The 18,394-nt window shown below is 37.9% G+C and overlaps 1 protein-coding gene across 1 annotated transcript in view; it reads left to right on the top strand.

Annotated features, from left to right (window-relative positions):
* WDR64 (WD repeat domain 64) overlaps positions 1 to 18,394 on the top strand; it is a 65,317-nt gene that overhangs the window by 39,591 nt on the left and 7,332 nt on the right. Inside the window, 5 exon segments of the mRNA XM_083827635.1 lie at positions 6,880 to 7,006; positions 8,889 to 9,047; positions 11,569 to 11,720; positions 14,102 to 14,278; positions 15,413 to 15,543. Coding sequence (XP_083683761.1) covers positions 6,880 to 7,006; positions 8,889 to 9,047; positions 11,569 to 11,720; positions 14,102 to 14,278; positions 15,413 to 15,543 — 746 coding nt within the window.

The following is an 18,394-nucleotide window of genomic DNA, read 5'->3' on the forward strand; positions in this document are numbered from 1 at the left end:
TTGTCTGTCCATGCTGCTCCTCTGCCACAATTGCTTACCTCTGCTCATTGAGGTGGGGTAAATACTATGTTTTCACGTTTTTAATCCTATTCTTAAAATAACCTATACTCTTCTGAATGTGCTATTAGCTTAAATTAAGTAATCAGAAATATGTCATTTTCAAATAATCCTTGAACCATAGCCATTCCTTCTTCCTCACTTCTATAGATCTATACTTGTCTTTTCTGTACGTAACTGTACATTTGCTGCAGGCATGCACCACTGCTGAACTAAGGAAGGTTTTGACAGATAGCCTGCAAGCTATGCATGTAGGAAAAATAGAATAAGACATAAAACAAGACTTAAGGGGAATGAATGTACATGAAGATATATATAGGGGAAAAAAAAGGGAATGAAGTACCTCAGGCAGTAAATAACTAGGAGATCTCTTGAGGTACTTTCTGGGCCTTTCTATGATTCAATACAATAACTTTGGAGAGAAACAAAATCTATTTTACAAGACTCCAAGTATGTGGACTTTTATACCTGCTCTTAACTAAACATACTTGAGTTGTGTCAATGACATCAGTAAAATCATTTGTACATGAATATGTGAAAATATATTCTAATTAAAAAGTAACTATGTGTCTTTAAATTGTGCTGTGAGTTGGAAGTTACACTTCTCCTAAGAAGTAAAAAGAAATAAAGAGAAATTCCTAGGCTTTTAAAAGCCAGATAAGTCTTGTGGTCATAGTTGAAAGCTGTATCAAAAAAGAAGGAATCCTTCACAGAGAAGTCTAAAGGACTTTACAGATAAAGTCGTGATCACTCTGTGTCACAAAACAAATTACAATATATAGATGATTTACATGGTTATTTCATCTTTGCATTAGGGCTCAGGTAGCTCTCTTGTCAGCACACTGAGCAGACAATAAAGAGACAAAAACGCAGAGCCTTTACACAGTCTCAGCCATTGCATAGCGCCCGGTAAATAGCCTGCAGGCTCATTAGTTTACAATTAGACTCACTGTTCCATATTACCCACTTTAATTTCTTTCCATCATTCCACCATAACTGAGAAAAAGAAAGTAACCTTATATATTACCAGGTTTGTAGTTATAATAATATGCTTAGAGCTAAATCCTTCTTCCCTTAGCCTCACATGTAATCCCATTGACATCAGTTTGCTCCTAAGTCTCCTAATAACTACAGGGAGTTGTAGTACTTTGCAGGATCACCTTCAGGGATCATAGGACACACAGCTGCACTCTCTGCAGGTAACTCACTCTAGTAAATAACACGGCAACAGAAGTGCAGTTTGACCTCTGCTTCATGCCTGGTGATTTTTGTCTTTGAGGGCTCAGACTTTCTGTGTGAATTTGTAACTTTTTCACTTCAGCCTTCCACAACAGCCTCCTCATGATAACCCAGCAAGACACAGTGTTCCTGAGCCTGAACTTTGTCATATGGAGAGCATGTAAAATATTTTTTTAACAATTTTGTCTTATTTCCCAACTTTTTTCTAACTCCGTCTTCTGTTACCATTTTAGTTGGTAAGATCATAGAATCATAGAATCACAGAATGGCTTGTGTTGTAAGGAACCTTAAAAATTATCCAATTCCAACCCCCCCTCGCCATAGGCAGGGATGCCACCCACTACATCAGGTTGGCCAAGGCTCCATCCAGCCTGGCATTGAACACCTCCAGGGGTGGGGCATCCACAACTTCTCTTGGCAACCTGTTCCAGTGCCTCACCACCCTCCGAGTGAAGAATTTCCTCCTAATGTCTAGTCTAAATCTCTCCTCTTTAGAAGATGAGTCTTGTGCTTTGTGTGTGTGTGTGTGTTAAGAAAAATAGAAGAGAAAGGTGTTGCTGGTCTTTATATGCTCTCAAAACATAGACTTTAGACCAGATGGAAAAGATAGTTCAGGCTTTTTAGCGTGTTCTGATATTTGGGGATTGACAAAGTGGTACTTGAGAGAAAAGTGTTTATGTATGCAAATATACACATTTAAAAATGTTAAGGGGTGTCAGAAAGCTTTGGCAAGAACTCACTTTGAATTCTGGAGGGACTTGGTTCCCAATTTTTCTCTGTATGTGAAAAATCCATCTGTAACTATAGGGTTTTGCCATTGGGTTGAAAGACGAATGGTACAAGAAGAGCACCTGAGAAAAGAGGGGAGCGATCCAGGCTGCAGTCCTGGAAAGGATAGCAGACTAGCTTGTTAAAGCTGTTGCAGCAAATATAGGAGAGAAAGACAACGTGCATTCCTGGAATGCCCCTCTGTGCCTGCTACCTACTGTGTGAAGGAAGCTGGCCCCAATGAGGGAACACAGGCAAGAAACCCTGCATCCCACACAACACAACATCCATATTCAAAAGGTATGCCTGTGGGTCAATGCCAATTCTCCTAGTACACAAACTGAACCAACAATTTTTTTCATTAATATAAGACAGCATTGTAGACACAGCTCAGCTTTTCCTGTAAGGTGGAAACAGCAGGAAAAAGAAAATAAGTCATTTTCAAAAGCATTTGATGCTCCACCTCCTCTCTAATGTGTTTTGTTTGCAAGTCTGTGTGTGATTTCAGAAGATGTAGTCAAGAAGCATTTTGCCATAAAGAGTATGCCATAAAGAGTATTGCCATAAAGAGTATGTTTTCACAGGGCTTCAGTGATTCCTGGCATTTGTCAGGCTGATGTGGAAATTCTTTAATAAATACACAGAACAGCAGTGTTTTAACAAAACATTCCTAAGGCAACTCCCCCAGTCAAACTAAGCATGCCTTTCCTTTCCACTCTTTGCATATGTATTCATGCAGTTATGTGTGCTGATGCAGATGAACAGCAGTGACACTATATCTCACGGCCGTGCTGGTGATCCTTTGTGTTGAAGTTACTCATGTGAAACAGTGGCTTACATAATGTCCCCATCCTGTGCCCCCAGCTAGAAAAGGAGGAAGGCCTGAAGGAAGGGAAGAGATTTGTGAATGCTGTGAGGGACCCAGGGTTTTGCTGTCACTTCAAGTGACTACATATTCTTAATGCAGTATTGGCATTAGTGACTGAACAAAGAGCAAGAAAGGGCACAAGAGGCTCTGATATTCACTTGTGCTGTAAAATAATTTTCTCATTGCTTTGATGAAATAAGACATCAAGCTTATGTCTTGATCGTTGTTTACTTGAAAAAGCCATGAGATTGTTAAAATCGTGTGTCTTCAATTTTGTTTTGTCTAATTCTACTTTGTAACGGGTCTGGATGATGTCTCTGGAAAGGTTATTATGTCTTTGTTCAGTGACTTATTCCTTTTTCCTGAGTATAGTATCTCTATAGATACGTACTTGTGATAAATCTTCAGTTCTTAAAGCTATTTTTACACCTTCTAATTGTGACTGTGCCAGAAATGATCTTGGAGATCTACCCTTACTTTCTCAACTTTTTATTTTTCCTATTTCTATTTCTGCTGGTCTACTTATTTTAGACAGATAAACAGTTTCTTCATTTTTCTATTCAACTGGATTTCCTTTTTCAGAGCCATTCTCACTGTCTATTTTTCCATGAAGCTCTTTCCTTTTGTAAGCTTCAGAGAATGTCTGAATAAATTTCTGAAATGTGGTCAAAAATCTAGTAGAGGAATTTGATGGGCATGGTTTTTCTGAAGCAATATTGTCTCAGAGAAAAATTAATCTCAGAAGCTCTTTAGAGCCTTTTCCTTTTGCATTTTCCCTGCAACAAACAAGATAATCAGCAGAAATTTTCTTTCTACTCAAAATTCAGAAACACTCATATATGAATTTCTCTCTGTTGCCAGAAGTGATTTGTTTAAACACTGGTGTATCTGTTTATTTTTTTCCCTTCTATTTCAAAGTTTTGCCGGATCTTCTGTAACTTCCTTTAAAATTAGGTTATGGATGGAAATTCCAGTAATCTCTAAAGCTTTGTATTTATCTCCTTTCTTGACATTGCATAACCCTGAATAATTTCCATCCATTACTCTTTCCCTTATTTTTATTTTACAAACAGCGAACAGTCTTCCATTTTGCTTCTTTAGCAGCTTTTTCTTTTTTTTTTTTTTTTTCTATGCTGAGTGGCTATTTTAAGTGAAAAGAGAGATACTTCAACATTTTACAACATACAAAGTAATGAACTTCCATTCTTAATTGTATAGTGTATGTCTTCTGAAGAAATAATTCCTGGGAATTGCATTGAACTTTTCATAACATTAATGTAAGCACACGTGAAGTCTTCTTAATTATCAAAAGCGTATTTAAGGACAGGGCATACTTCCTGTGAATTATAATAGACACACACTATGTTCAACAGAAAAATAAACAGAATTCCAAATGAAGAAGGGAATAGGATATAATGAGGAAAGCCGAAAAAGTCTAAACTTGTGGGTTATGTTTCAGATTGTAACTTGCTGTATGTCTTTTGGGAAACACTTACTTTCTCTGTTTATAGTTGTAAAATGATTTTTTTTTTTTCATGAATTAATTATATATAAAAAAATCACGGAAATGTTTAAGTTTTCATGTGATAAAACAGACCAAATATAAGTGGTATTCTGCAGAAATCCCTAATATTTTCAAAATTTATCTGATCCCAAATTCGCAGAGAAAGTATTTATTTCTTAAGGATTTTTTTGTTTTGTTTTCAAATGTCTTTGTATTACATAGGGATTTATATTGTGGAACTTTTTTTTTTTTTTTTTTTTTCCAGCAATGAAAGCTGATTTTGATTGTAGCCGGTTTTGTTATAAGGTTGACAGATGTCGTGTTCTTGTTTCCTCCTCAGAGTTCTTCCTGTCAGATTTCTATGTTGGCATTAGGCAATATGAGCTAAAAGCAATTACTTTGCAAATCAATATGACTTTAACGATAATTTAATACTATTTTTTCTACAAGTCACCAACATTTCTAGGTCAGTGGCACCTTACAGTGGTTAATTTAAATTATACATCAAATAGTGTTTCTTGGCATTTCTGTTATGAGACTGTTCCTTATGAGACATTTCCTGTTAATGGCATAACTTCTTAATGGCCTCAGTAAGTACCTTATATCATTAAAACATTTATGAAATTTTATGGAAGTGATGAACAGAATTCCATATTCTTTTTTCTGTCTAATCTCTTTCATTTTTTTCTAATGTGCCAGCTGTTGTACTATCTAATATATCAATCAGAGATAAAACAAGTCATTTTAAATAAACTTCCCATCTCACTGTCCAGTGACTGGTGCTCTAATTACACTTGCATCTTTTCTTGTTGGGTTATGGCATCTGATCAGGACAGTTTCATGAGGCTTACTGGACTGTCTACACAGTAGGCAAGCTAGGGTAGCAACAAGGCTGCTTTTAGCTGTGGGTGAATTAAGTAGGTTCTCAGGAATAAAAATGCAAGAATCCGCACCCAACATGCAGATATGTTTGGAGTTGTAACTACCTTTACCATAATGTTTTTCACCATATAGCAGATTCTGGGAAGAATCAAAAAATGGATGCACATTACAATCCCATAAGATTTTCCCTAGGATTTTTTTTCAACATTACCAGATCTCCAAAATTATTGCTCTTGTAGAGAAAGCGCACTCCAGCCCCAGTCATGGCTGTCTGGTTGCTTCTTGTTTACTGGCCAAAGCTATGAAATTAGAAGTTGAGTGATTGCATCAAGATCATCTAAGGAAACCCATAGAGATCGCCGCTGAGTTTCAAGGCTAAGAATAAGGAACAGCTGAGAGAAGAAAACATCCAGGGACTGTAGCCCAGGAAGCAGAATTATTCATGTGATATTTCTTTCTGCCTGAGATGCAGTTCAATTATCAAATTCAGTTGAATATTTCATGGGTTTGTGCTTATGTGTTTTATAGGCTAACATTCTATGGAGCATTTCATCCAAAGATTCAAAGACCTTTATCAAAGTCAGCAACATTCCAAGTATTGATGGGAACATTTGTGTTAAAAATCCCAATTTAAAATGCAGCACTACCTTTTAATAACACATGAATATAAATACCTTGCACAAATGCCTACATAAAACTACAGATTCGTCAGCTGAATGAGAATTACATGCAGAGGTGGTGACAAAATAACTTTTGATAACACAGTAAGTCTATTTTGCTGGGAAATACACCACACTAAAAATCACGGGGTCTGAGAACCTACATCATGATTTCTTGCAGAATTAATAGCAGTTTGCATGGGATAGCAACAAGTACAACATGGGTTTGATCAAGGCAGGATGAATGAATGTTGCCAACATATTACTAACTCGTAATTCTAGAGCCTAAAGCAAATGCCATGTTGTCTGTTGAAACTGAAAAAACTATATACTGTATCTGGTATATCTACTGTTCCTTAGAGGTTGGTAATGTGACTGTGGTCAGTAGCAGTTGCGTATACAGAGCACAAGAATTGTATGTGCATAAAAATGATCCATCTACAGGATGTCCTGATCCTGATTTCCTTGCAACATCTGCTGTCAGTAAAAGATTTCAGGAACTCCTGATGTGGAACCCTCTGAAATTTATCTTTGTATTATTTGACACCATTTGATAGTCCAATCCAGAATACAAGCTTTTAAACTATTGGCATTTGTCTGTACTTGACTGAAAAGCATGACACAATGGAGCCATCTTGTTATTAAGGAGTAGAATTGATTCTCAGGAGAACTGGTTCTCCCGTGGGCTTCTCAGGTCAATATTTCAAGACTCAGCCTTTCTGTGCCTTTTAGTAAAATGACAATAAAGATGTCTTCAGTGTTTGTGTTGCTTATTTCAGGATGTAACTATTAACAACATGATTTGCATTAGAGGGTATAGTATTTTTGTCATGCAAATGAAGAGTAGTTGAAAATCCAATCATGATACAGTATTAGGTTTTCTCCCCCACTCTTCTCTCAAGATTTTTCGAGTGTGGGATATACAGACCCTTTCAATGCTTCAGGTGTTTCATGATAATCAAGGGATTCCTGGAGAGTTGGAGATCCTTGCCATGGTATTTGACAATGATCGTGGCACACTGATCACAGGTATGTTACTGTAATTAGTGTGAGAGCATCATCCCCCTTCTAGAATGTGGTTTCCCTTATGATTGCATACTAATGAAGTTGAATGCAGGAATAAGTTGTATGAGACGTATAGAATACTGTGCATTCAGGGTATTTGTACATTAAGACCATCTTGAAGTATGTCTTGTTATATGTTGTGCTAATTTCAATATGGAAATATGTATGAAAATATGCAGCATGGGAATTAACAGCAGGAACCAGAGGAAATGAGGAAGACTTCTCTGAAAGCAAGGTGAACCTTTTTTAGAAAAATTAAGCTACATGTAGTTTCTTGACTCCATAGCAAGGAGCCTGGAACCTCTGAAGGCCCAGAGATTTGCAGGTGTCCCTAAGGATTTTAGCCTTCTTTATTTAGGGCAGAGAACCTGGAAACCAGCAGCTTTGTCTGCCCCAGAGACGTGGTCTCTGTAATCCTGGAGTCCTCAGCTTTGAACCTGTCCTGGGGCTATAGACACCTGAGGATTATCAGGGAAATAAGGTCATTGTCTTTGGGGACAGCTTTTTCTGTCCTTGCACCAAGAACAAGGCACAAGGCTTGTCAAATCTGAGATGAACATGAAATTTCTTATTTTCAGTGACCCGGCAGTTTCTGCTGAATATTTGTGTCAATAAACCTGTTTTAGAAGCCTAAATATATACATTGGACGAGAGTCCACAAATGGTTGCATGTATTTTGGAATTGGCTATGCATTGCAAAGCTTAAGAAACTTTATCTTCTAGGTCTTATTTTAAAAATGATCTGAATACTAATAAGAATACTTTTTAAAGATATTTCATTACTAAAAGGTACAGATGGGATCTTCAGTTCAAATTTAAGTTAGTGAGATTTTCAAGGTTTAGTAATATAGTGATTTTACATAGCTAAGCCCTTGTGAAAATGAGATGGCTTTCCCCTTATAAACAATGATTGGAGCAGTGCCTAAATATCTGTAAAAATCTGGCCCCAGATTCTGTTAATGATTCCATTAAAAGGTTAAGTGAATGTCCCCATGCCGCTGAACAGGGCAAGAGACTGAGGTTATATGTGAGCAAATTAATCCTTATTGCTATGTACCTGACTTTACAGAGGAGATTTTCAGTTATTGGTTCACTAACATCCATAAATCACGGTTCACCTTCATGCTTCATTTGAATATTGCCAGAGCTTTCCTTCTGTGCCCGTTTCCAAGCTGCTGGCCTGTGTGCCTGGGCTCATGCCAAGTATTAGGCAATTCTGCTCTTTACTGCATGCTCACTGCTGACTGCTGCTCCTCTGGTGGTAGAGGAGCAATTTTGGAATTGAAATTAGAGGCTGGATTGTGAGCCTGCCTTGTAAAAACCTTGTCCTTTCCTTTGTCTTGTCTTCCCCATCTGCCTTTCTGTTTATGCAGCCCTTCAGATCAGAGGGCACTGGAAGGTGCAATGCTATTCAGACCTGCAGTGCTGTATAAAAGAAGGTGCTGGGAAGACCTCATGGGCTGCAGCTAGAATTGCCTTATCTCTAAGAAAGTGGTTACCAGAATTTATCTTAGTGATATACTTGCCAGTTCATATTTCATTTATTTGGGTTCCATTCCAACCCACTGTGGTCCAGGGGGATTTACCACTCCTAATGATCTTGGATTCAAGGTATCAATCCCATAAAAGGTAGGCAGGTAGTTGGTTAAGGCAGGTAAATATTTAGCTGTTGTTTAACTGATGTCTCGTGGGGAGGATGGGTGAATGTTTTCTCTTTTCAGGAACAGATATTCTCAAGAAACAGACAAGATTCCTTATGCCCTTCAGAAAACTCAGAAGAACACCATGTCTTAAATGAAACCTTTCTATAAAATGTATATATTCTCACTTGTCTCACCATGTGCAGTTTCAACTGTCATTGATATTTATCCCCTAACTCACATGATACAAGATACGAAACAGGTTCCACAGACACATGAGAAAAGCATCAATGTTCTGGCTTACGACAGGGCTTTTCACCAAATCATCACTATCTGCTCTCAGTCAATACTGAAGGTGAGTGTAAGTTGTCATCTGAAATAGTCTCGGCTATCAAATGAAATAGTCTCAGGTTGTTCTTTGTTTGTTTATTACAAATAAGTGATTGGGCACTTAGATAAGTGATTAGTGTTTATTATTCAAAGTGTTTGTTTTGTGACTATTTTTATGCTCAAATTCTTCTGGGAAGTGGTAGCCATGATAAACAGGCTATATTTAGTTCAACAGCATTCTTTTGTCAGAAAACTACTTCACTGACCGCACTGCAATTGCCAGGCAGATTGAGCAAGGTTTCGGAAGCTCTGGATTTAGTTAGGATTTATTTCCTTTGGCCACATTTTGCTTCACCTGTTCTGTGATGGACAGAGTGTCAACAGTAGTGAAAGTCCATTGGCCATTTAGTAGCTCTAAAGGAAAATTTAAAATGCCACTATGTCAAAATGTGCATCCAATTCATAATTCATGCAAACACAATTACACATTGTTCAGAAGGCATATCTGATGAGCATCTCCTCAAATTTAGGAAGTGCTCGAGTCCCAGACAGCTTAGTGGGATGGAAAAGTACTTTAGATGTTCTATGGATTGGTATAAAACATAAAGAAAGGCACTTTGTAAAAACAGTACTGGGTAAAAGATACTACTCTTGGATAAAAAGATTCTTGAATTCTAAAACTGAAAAGTTCCTCTGGTACATACAATGTGGCTAAAATACAGAACCTCATTTTTTATCCTTTTATTCTCCTGTTGTTCTTGTTGTTCTTTTTTTCTGAATCTGATTCTTTTTGACTAGCAGTTCTGGAGACGATTTGCTGACTTTCATAGATCCTTTTGTCTTTTAACAAATTTCCTAGAACATGTTCTCAGCCTTAAGGATTTCAAGTCATACAGTAAGGAAGAAGCGTTGAATATAATAGCCAGTTAACAAGAAAAATAAAGTGAAAGAGATGTCTCTCATTTGTTGCTTTTTATCACAACGTTATTTGTGTTTAAACTGTAATGAAAAGATTAAATTCGTTTATTAATTTTACCATTTACATTTGAACCACTAAAAATAGTCACCATGCAAGTGTAAGAAAATCCATAGGCAAATATAATGAATCATTACAGGTGTGCTGAGGATCTGCAGTTTTCATTCATTGCTGATGGGGTTAAGTGAAGGGCAGGTCCTGCCTAACTAACCTGATTTCCTTTTATGATAAGATCACCCGTATGATGGACCAAGGGAAACCAGCTGATGTGATTTTTTTGGACTTCAGCAAGGCTTTTGACACAGTTTCCCATAGGATCCTACTGGACAAAATGTCCACCATACAGCTAAATAAAAACATCATACGATGGGTGAGCAATTGGCTAACGGGCAGGGCCCAAAGGGTTATGGTAAATGGGGCTGCGTCAGGCTGGCGGGCGGTCACCAGTGGGGTCCCTCAAGGCTCCATTTTAGGGCCGGTACTTTTCAATATTTTTATAAACGATCTGGATGTAGGAATAGAAGGTATTTTGAGCAAGTTTGCTGATGACACCAAACTTGGAGGAGTTGTGGACTCGAATGAGGGTGGAAAGGCCTTGCAGAGGGATCTGGATAGGTTGGAGAGCTGGGCGATCACCAACCGCATGAAGTTCAATAAGAGCAAGTGCCGGGTCCTGCACCTGGGACGGGGAAACCCTGGCTGCACGTACAGACTGGGCGATGAGACGCTAGAGAGCAGCCTAGAAGAGAGGGATCTGGGGGTCGTGGTTGACAGCAAGTTGAATATGAGCCAGCAGTGTGCCCTGGCGGCCAGGAGGGCCAACCGTGTCCTGGGGTGCATCAAGCACGGCATCGCTAGTAGGTCAAGGGAGGTGATTGTCCCGCTCTACTCTGCGCTGGTGCGGCCTCACCTCGAGTACTGTGTGCAGTTCTGGGCACCACAGTATAAAAAGGACATGAAACTGTTGGAGAGTGTCCAGAGGAGGGCTACGAAGATGGTGAAAGGCCTGGAGGGGAAGACGTACGAGGAACAGCTGAGGTCACTGGGCCTGTTCAGCCTGGAGAAGAGGAGGCTGAGGGGAGACCTCATCACAGTCTACAACTTCCTCGTAAGGGGGTGTCGAGAGGCAGGAGACCTTTTCTCCATTAACACCAGTGACAGGACCCGCGGGAACGGGGTTAAGCTGAGGCAGGGGAAATTTAGGCTCGACATCAGGAGGGGGTTCTTCACCGAGAGGGTGGTTGCACACTGGAACAGGCTCCCCAGGGAAGTGGTCACTGCACCGAGCCTGTCTGAATTTAAGAAGAGATTGGACTGTGCACTTAGTCACATGGTCTGAACTTTTGGGTAGACCTGTGCGGTATCAAGAGTTGGACTTCATGATCCTTAAGGGTCCCTTCCAACTCAGGATATTCTATGATTCTATGATTCTAAGTGGCAAGATTTATAGGGTGAAGTAGCTTCTCTTATTGGGCCAGTTGGTGATGCATGCCATTCCTTTGCTTGTTTGTGTAAAGGTTTGTCTATATTGTGTATTGTGTACATTTCTCATTCTTGTCTAGGAACTTTGAAAATCTGAGATATTGGAAGTGGACAGGAAGTTAAAGCCTTGCCTTCGGCCCAGCACAGCAAAGATGAGCATGGTCTGCAGAAGCTAGTTTATCTGAAGGCTAGTGAGAGTCAACATGCAATTCTTGTTTTGGAGCAGAGTGGGAAGATGAAAATCATTCAGGTTTTCAGTCTATACTTATATGCATACTTTTTTGTTGTTGTTGTTATTTATTTCATTCATTAGCTTCTAATTTTCAAGGCAAAACAAGACCTTCTCATGAATCAGTAGATAAACTTTAAGAAACTATCAAGAAACAGTCCACTTCCTGCATCAAGTTAGCTTTCTGCCTTTCTAAGTGTTAATATGTTCATTAGTCCACTGCTGTTTTTCAGCATTCTGATCATTTCTTTTCATGCACTCACTACAATGGAACATGAATGTTTTTTCTGTTTGTGATTGAGGCTTTGTGATTCAGTTTCCTAATAAGACTGTCACTGTTACCAAATTAATCTGTTTGCTGGAGAAGAACCAGATCTTATGCACTTGTGTATGCAGATAACATTACTCCTTAATGTAAAGGGAAATATTCAGATAAGTGAAGTTGTGCATGGTTGTGGAATCTGGTTCAGCAACTGAAAACTGTTTAATTTCTCTTCTTCACAAATTAACAGTTGAGGCTGAGATGCTCTCCTCTGACTTATTGATGTAAAGGGGACTACAATGACCTGAATCATTGACACAAAATTTGCAGAGCAACTCTGAGGCTTCATCATGTGCTGAAATTCTATAACTTTCAGTCCTGTTATCCTTTAGCTTTTAAACAAGAGAATCTAGAATAAATGTAGATTAAATAATACCAATAAATGTGTAGAGATAACTGTTCAAATTCAGCAGCTGAGCCCTGAGACTCAGATATTGCCATCCCATCCCAGTCTTTTGTATACCATAGAGGCACCATTTAAAGTTTATTAATAGGAAACTCCCGTGACTCAGATTTTAGTTTCAGAAGTCTCAAAGGCCTCAAGCCTATACATTTATATCATTGTGAAGCTCTCCAACAGTACCCTAATATCCCTCTTGGTTTATTTTCCCTCTGTGGAGAATAGGTGACCATGGTATTATCCTGCAAGAAAACTTGGTATCAGGGAAGATTTTTGTTAAAGGATTTAGTTAGTTAGTTAGTTATCACCTAAAATTACTAGATTAAGACAGTGGCTGCATTAAGAACTTATACAAAGAGACAAGACAATAATAAATCAGATTGGCTTTCCTGGCTTTATTTTGAGAGTCTACTCTGTGTTCCCTTCAACTAAAACTTAGCAGCATGCATTTGGAGCTAATAATTGGGATCTCATCTTTTAGACAAACCATGTTCCTCTAGAATTTTCTTCCTCAGACTGGAATGTTTTCTATGAGACAAAATTCCCCTTATGAAACTTTAAATCCACTGTGTACAAGGGAACAAAGTTTTGTAGGCAGAAATATTAAGTTTTGTTATACAGATTATATATTTAGAGAAAAAAAATAAAAATAAAATAACATACAAGATTTATCTTGGTAAACAATATACTACTTTTGATTCTCCTGCTAATAAAAAGCTGTTTTATTTAGGCTTTACTTTTTATATTATTTCTGAAATACTATATCATACCAATTGGCCTTCAGTGTTAGTATTGGAATTAAATCATTCATGCAATGTAAATGTGTCCCTTGACAACAGGTTGGCAAAGAGTTGAATCTCCTGCAAGTCTGTGTGTATTTAAATACATTAATATTGTTGTATATAATTGCAAAACTACTTAAAAATTTTTTTATACAAATGTTTCAGTTGAATAATGAGAACTATATGTTATTATGATTAGTTTTAAAGAGGCTCTAAGTATGGTAGTTAGGAAGGTAAACTTGAGTAGCACCCCAAAACCAGTTTACTCTTTGAAAGAGTCTCTCATACTCTCTTTCAAATTTTAGACCTTCCCCCAAGGTGTTTCCTATCTGATACAATTAAAATCATAAGATTTACTAAAATCTTAATGATTGCCTCATTCTGGAGTTCAAGACATCTATGAGAACACAAGAAAATCTTAAGAAGCTGATTTCAGTTTCCTAAACAGACAGAAATATCAAGGTTAATACAGAAACGAGATACTGAGGTGAGTTTGCTATAGTTGGAAAGACTAGGAAGGTAACTTGCAATAGCTCTAGGCACAATGGGGAGGGATCGATGACTCAGAGCAATGGAGCAATGGCCTGTTTTTCTCACACAATTGCGGCAACTATCAGTTTTGCTGATATGGAGACTGGAGACTACCAAGTTAATAAAATGAGCAGCTATAACTGAAGAAACAACTTACTTTTAAGTGGGAAATCAAACTGTGTATGCCAGATGAAGTTTGCAATGTTTGGTTGTTGTTTTTTTTTGTTGTTGTTTTGTTTTGTTTTGTTATTGTTCTGTTGTTGTAGTTTGGCACAGAAAACAAGATTTGGAACACACCTGCTGACCATTTCCTTATGAATAGAGAAATATTTTCCTCCCTATCTCATTAAGTCAAATTTTTTAACAGGGTAATGAAATTAAAATGTGTCTAGAAGTTACATGGGTGCTTCCTGAGGCAGTGTTGTTTCTACAAAGGAATCCAGTTGAGTTTCTGCCACTGAAGCCTGACACCTTTCAAAAACATGATTTTTTTCCGGATATTCAGCTGCCGTCTGACAGCAGTACTCTGAGCAATGATACAGAGGTGAGAAACATTTGAAGTTCCGCAACATTTACGGAATATTAGAAAGTAAAAGGTTTATTGTGCCCTTGAGAATTTTTAACAAGAGGATAAGAACCAAATAAGTATTCCAAACTTTCCAGTACACCAGCAGTCTAAAATAAATCACATAAAAGGGCAATTGTTTTTACGAGATAGACCTGCTTAATAATGCAATGCGCAGTTGTTAGCATGGTTAAGCAACTCAGAACATACGCTTCACATTCCTGTACAAAATATAAGTTGAGGTCCTTGTATGAGATATCTTCTAGAAATGAAAGGTGCTTCATTATTGGAGATAGACTGACCTTCAGTAATAGTGGCACATAAAGATCAGGCTGGGTGATTCCTAGTGTGATTCCTAACCCTGCGTGTAACTAGTGAGAAGTTTTCCCCATTTCAAATAATATTTATATACCCTTGTCAAGTCTCTCTTCTTAGAACATTTTTTTTTCCATGGTGACTGTTACTAGTGCTGCAGACAGCTGTAGAATCCTGCTTTTCCTTTAGTTTATTTAAAAAGTGCTTCTAGTCATATTTGCTGCTTAAAATTCCACAGTGAATTCCAGATAATAATTGCTTCTGGTTAACGGCAGATCATCTGCAAACCTAATTCTTTTGTGAGCTCTTTTCTTTCTGCTTCACAATAAGTATGAAGAAGGTTACTGAAGTTGATGCACTGAACTCTTCTTTACCTTGACTGGGTGCAGAGAAAATGCAGCATTGGCTATGCAGCCAGTATTTTACAGCCCACATCTCCCCTGTCAAGACCGTTGGTTCCCATGGGGAGCAGCAGGGTGTACTAAATAGTCTGAGAGCCAGACAAGGGCCAGCAGCCTCTTCACAGTATCCCAAGTCTGAGCTCCCAGCAAGCAGCAAACGTCCCCAGATATCAGGACAGGTAGATGAAGACCCCCATCTTCTGCAGCAGGAAGTTTCCCCCTGCTATCACTCCCTGCCTCTGTGTAGCTCAAACACAACAGTATTAGAATAACATTGAATATGCAGTTGTTGTATACACATTTGATTTAGGCATCTTTTTAAATTAACAGTTAAAGCAGTTCACTTTCTAGTGTCTACATTGTTCCTACTAACATTCTTTTTTGTTTTTCTTTGTAGTGTTTTGTACCTTCTGTGGAAATGAAGTGCTTTGATGTTTTAAAAGTAGAAGGATGCAGTTTGATAACTACAGGAAGTGCAAATGGTGCAATAATTTTGTGGGATTTTGAATCTGCTTCTGTCAGATGTGTGTAAGTATTGCTTTCATGGAGGCATTTTGATCTCCAGTACTTCATACAAACAATTCAAAGAGAATAATGGATACACAAGTTCAAAGCAGGATTTAAAATAGAAATTTATCTGCGCCCCCCTCCCTCCCACTTCAAATTACTGTGCTATTTAGTCCTCACATTGCAGGAGAGGTAATTAAGAGAGCCATTTGTAGAAGGAGTGATGTTGATCAGGTGTTCAAAAATAAATAACCATGCCAGGGGAGGTTTAGGTTGGAAATTAGGAGACATTTCTTCTCAGAAAGTGTAGTCAGGCATTAGAACGGGTTGCCCAGGGAGGTGCTGGAGTCACCATCCCTGGGGGTGTTCAAGGAAAGGTTGGACCTGGTGCTTAGGGACATGGTTTAGTGGGTGACATTGGTAGTAGGGTGATGATTGGACCAGATGATCTTCAAGGTCTTTTCCAAACTTTATGATTCTATGATTCTAATCAAGAACAGTGTTTTAACATGTCACTAAACTGCCACTGAAGGAAACTTTATGCCACTTTGTCCCTGGTTACTGAGCTGTACAGACCTGTAGAGCCATCCTTATTTTGGAAGTTTTGTGTTTGAGAGAACATCTGGAAATAATACTATTTCAGCAGATTATGGCAGGTGTGCTACATTATCGCTGATTGATGTGATAGTAGTTCTGGTCTTTTTTTTATCTTATTTCTTCATATTTCTTTTGGAAAGGAATTCACCTCAAAAAGGTGTAAATGTTGTCTTGCTTCGACATAAGCAATTTTTGAGATGCTTTTCAACATTCATATGAAAATTTCTGGCACAAGGTAGGAATGGGCAAGCAGCCTCAGTCTAGGCTCTTAAATGTCATTTTCAAAGGCTTTGCATGCTTCCTTTTTATCTTAAGGTGTTTCTTGAGAACAAATGTTGCAGTAGATAGGCATGTTTAGTTGGACAGAGTAGTCAAAACCTTTCTCTCACTAGCAAGGAGATGCCTTTCACAGCTGTGTACCAGAGTTCCAGTCATTCACTGAAAAGGGAAATACAAATGCCCAGTAGGCAATGTTTCTGTACTTCAGATTGGGATTTAATTACATTATGACGTACTTTCAGAAGGGGAATATGGCTGTCCTTCAGTTAAAAGATCCTTTAGTATTGTTTTTTTGGGTGGTTATATAGCATTACCAAACTAATCATTAAAAATGAGTGACAGAAACAAGCATGTCACAGTCTGTTGACCTGAGACTGAGGGATTAAACAGTGATCTTGATGACAAAGGTAGAAGAATGGAAAGATATTCCATTCCAAGAGGTGAAGATGAAGGACAGACATCCCTGCTTGCTTGGAAAGGGATAAAGTCTCAATGGAGAAAAAGGAGTGATTCAATAAGTAATAAGAAAAGAGACATAACCAGTAAAAAATTATACAACTGTTTTTGGCTTAAGTGAAATATATCCATTTGGAGAGGATAATTAAAGTACTGTTTTGGCAACAGCTAGGGGTTTTGTTACACTTTTTTTTTTTTCAATTATCCTCTGGTCTTTTATTAACCTTTGTACTGTTCTAATAACTACCTGTTTCTAATTCAGTATTTACCCTCTTCGCCTATGTTTGTGGTAGTGCCTCTCTTTGTTCTTTTTGGTTTTAAATATCTTAGTCTTATCTTCAAGTCTGATGAAGATACTCTCCTTTTGAAATATCTATTCTTCCATATAGAAGAATATTTACAGAAAGTTAGGCAATTTGAGGTGAAAGATGAAAAAAAAAAATCCCTAAGGCTGTACAACTCCAAGAAATGCTTTCCATACTTTCTCTTCTCCTACTCACTAGGGAGTAGCAGCATTTTGTTGAAATGCCTTTGTGATTCCAGCTGCCTAGCTGCCCAGAGAAGATGCCATATCAAGTATTTTTGAGTGTCACTAATCAATTTTGTTTGTTCTAGCAAACAATTTAAACAGATCAGTAGTAATAATTCAAAAATACTTGTTGCTTATTTTGTGGTGGTTTTTTTTGGCATTAAACTGAGGGGGGGAAGGTGTGTTTTGGATTGGCATGAATTGAAAACTTCTTTCATTTTCTTCAGTTCAGAGTACAAAGATTGATCTGGAGAAAATGCTCATTTCAACTTGAAATGCTTAGCTCTCAGATACTTGGAAGAAAGTGGAAATGAAAAGCTTTGTTTCACAGAAAAAAAAATCCTCTTTTGAAAATCTTCTTCACTCAATAAGCCCATGGTATGCCTCAGTACATTGGAGACATGGACTCAATTCCTATTTCTGTCTATATGGTTTTGAACCTACAGGTCCCACAAGGGTTTTTCAAATATTATGCTACAGGATATACTGCAGCACAAAAGGCAAAGGGGAATCTTTCTTGTTTCTCTTAGGGCAATTCCAGTTTGCATTGTATTCTTAACTGTGTAGGGAACCACAAGATAAGAATGATCTGTGCACCCAGGTCGGAGCTGAAGTCTTTTTGTACCACAGGTAGTAACAACAACTTCTGTTCTGGCTTTGTCTCTTCCTCTTTTTTTTTTTTTTTTTTTACCTCCTCATATATGAGGGGAAAATCATTGCTTTGTAAGTACAGTATTTTACCCACAGTTCATACACATGACTGGCTTGAATGCCAGGAACAATGTACTTTTCTAACATTAATGTAGCTGGTTAACTTTGACATAACTTACTTCACTTTTCTCTTAAATACTAATTCTCAAGAAAATACTTGGCTGAATGAAATGTACATCATTGCACTGGGTTTCTGTTTTTCCTTGCACAGGCACATTCTTTACCTACTCTTCACTGTCATTAATGCATCATAACTGATGAACTGGTTTTGAAAAACTATGTCTAAAACTTTTAGGTGAC

Source organism: Anser anser (genome assembly GCF_964211835.1).
Source record: "Anser anser genome assembly, chromosome: 3".
NCBI lineage: Eukaryota > Metazoa > Chordata > Aves > Anseriformes > Anatidae > Anser > Anser anser.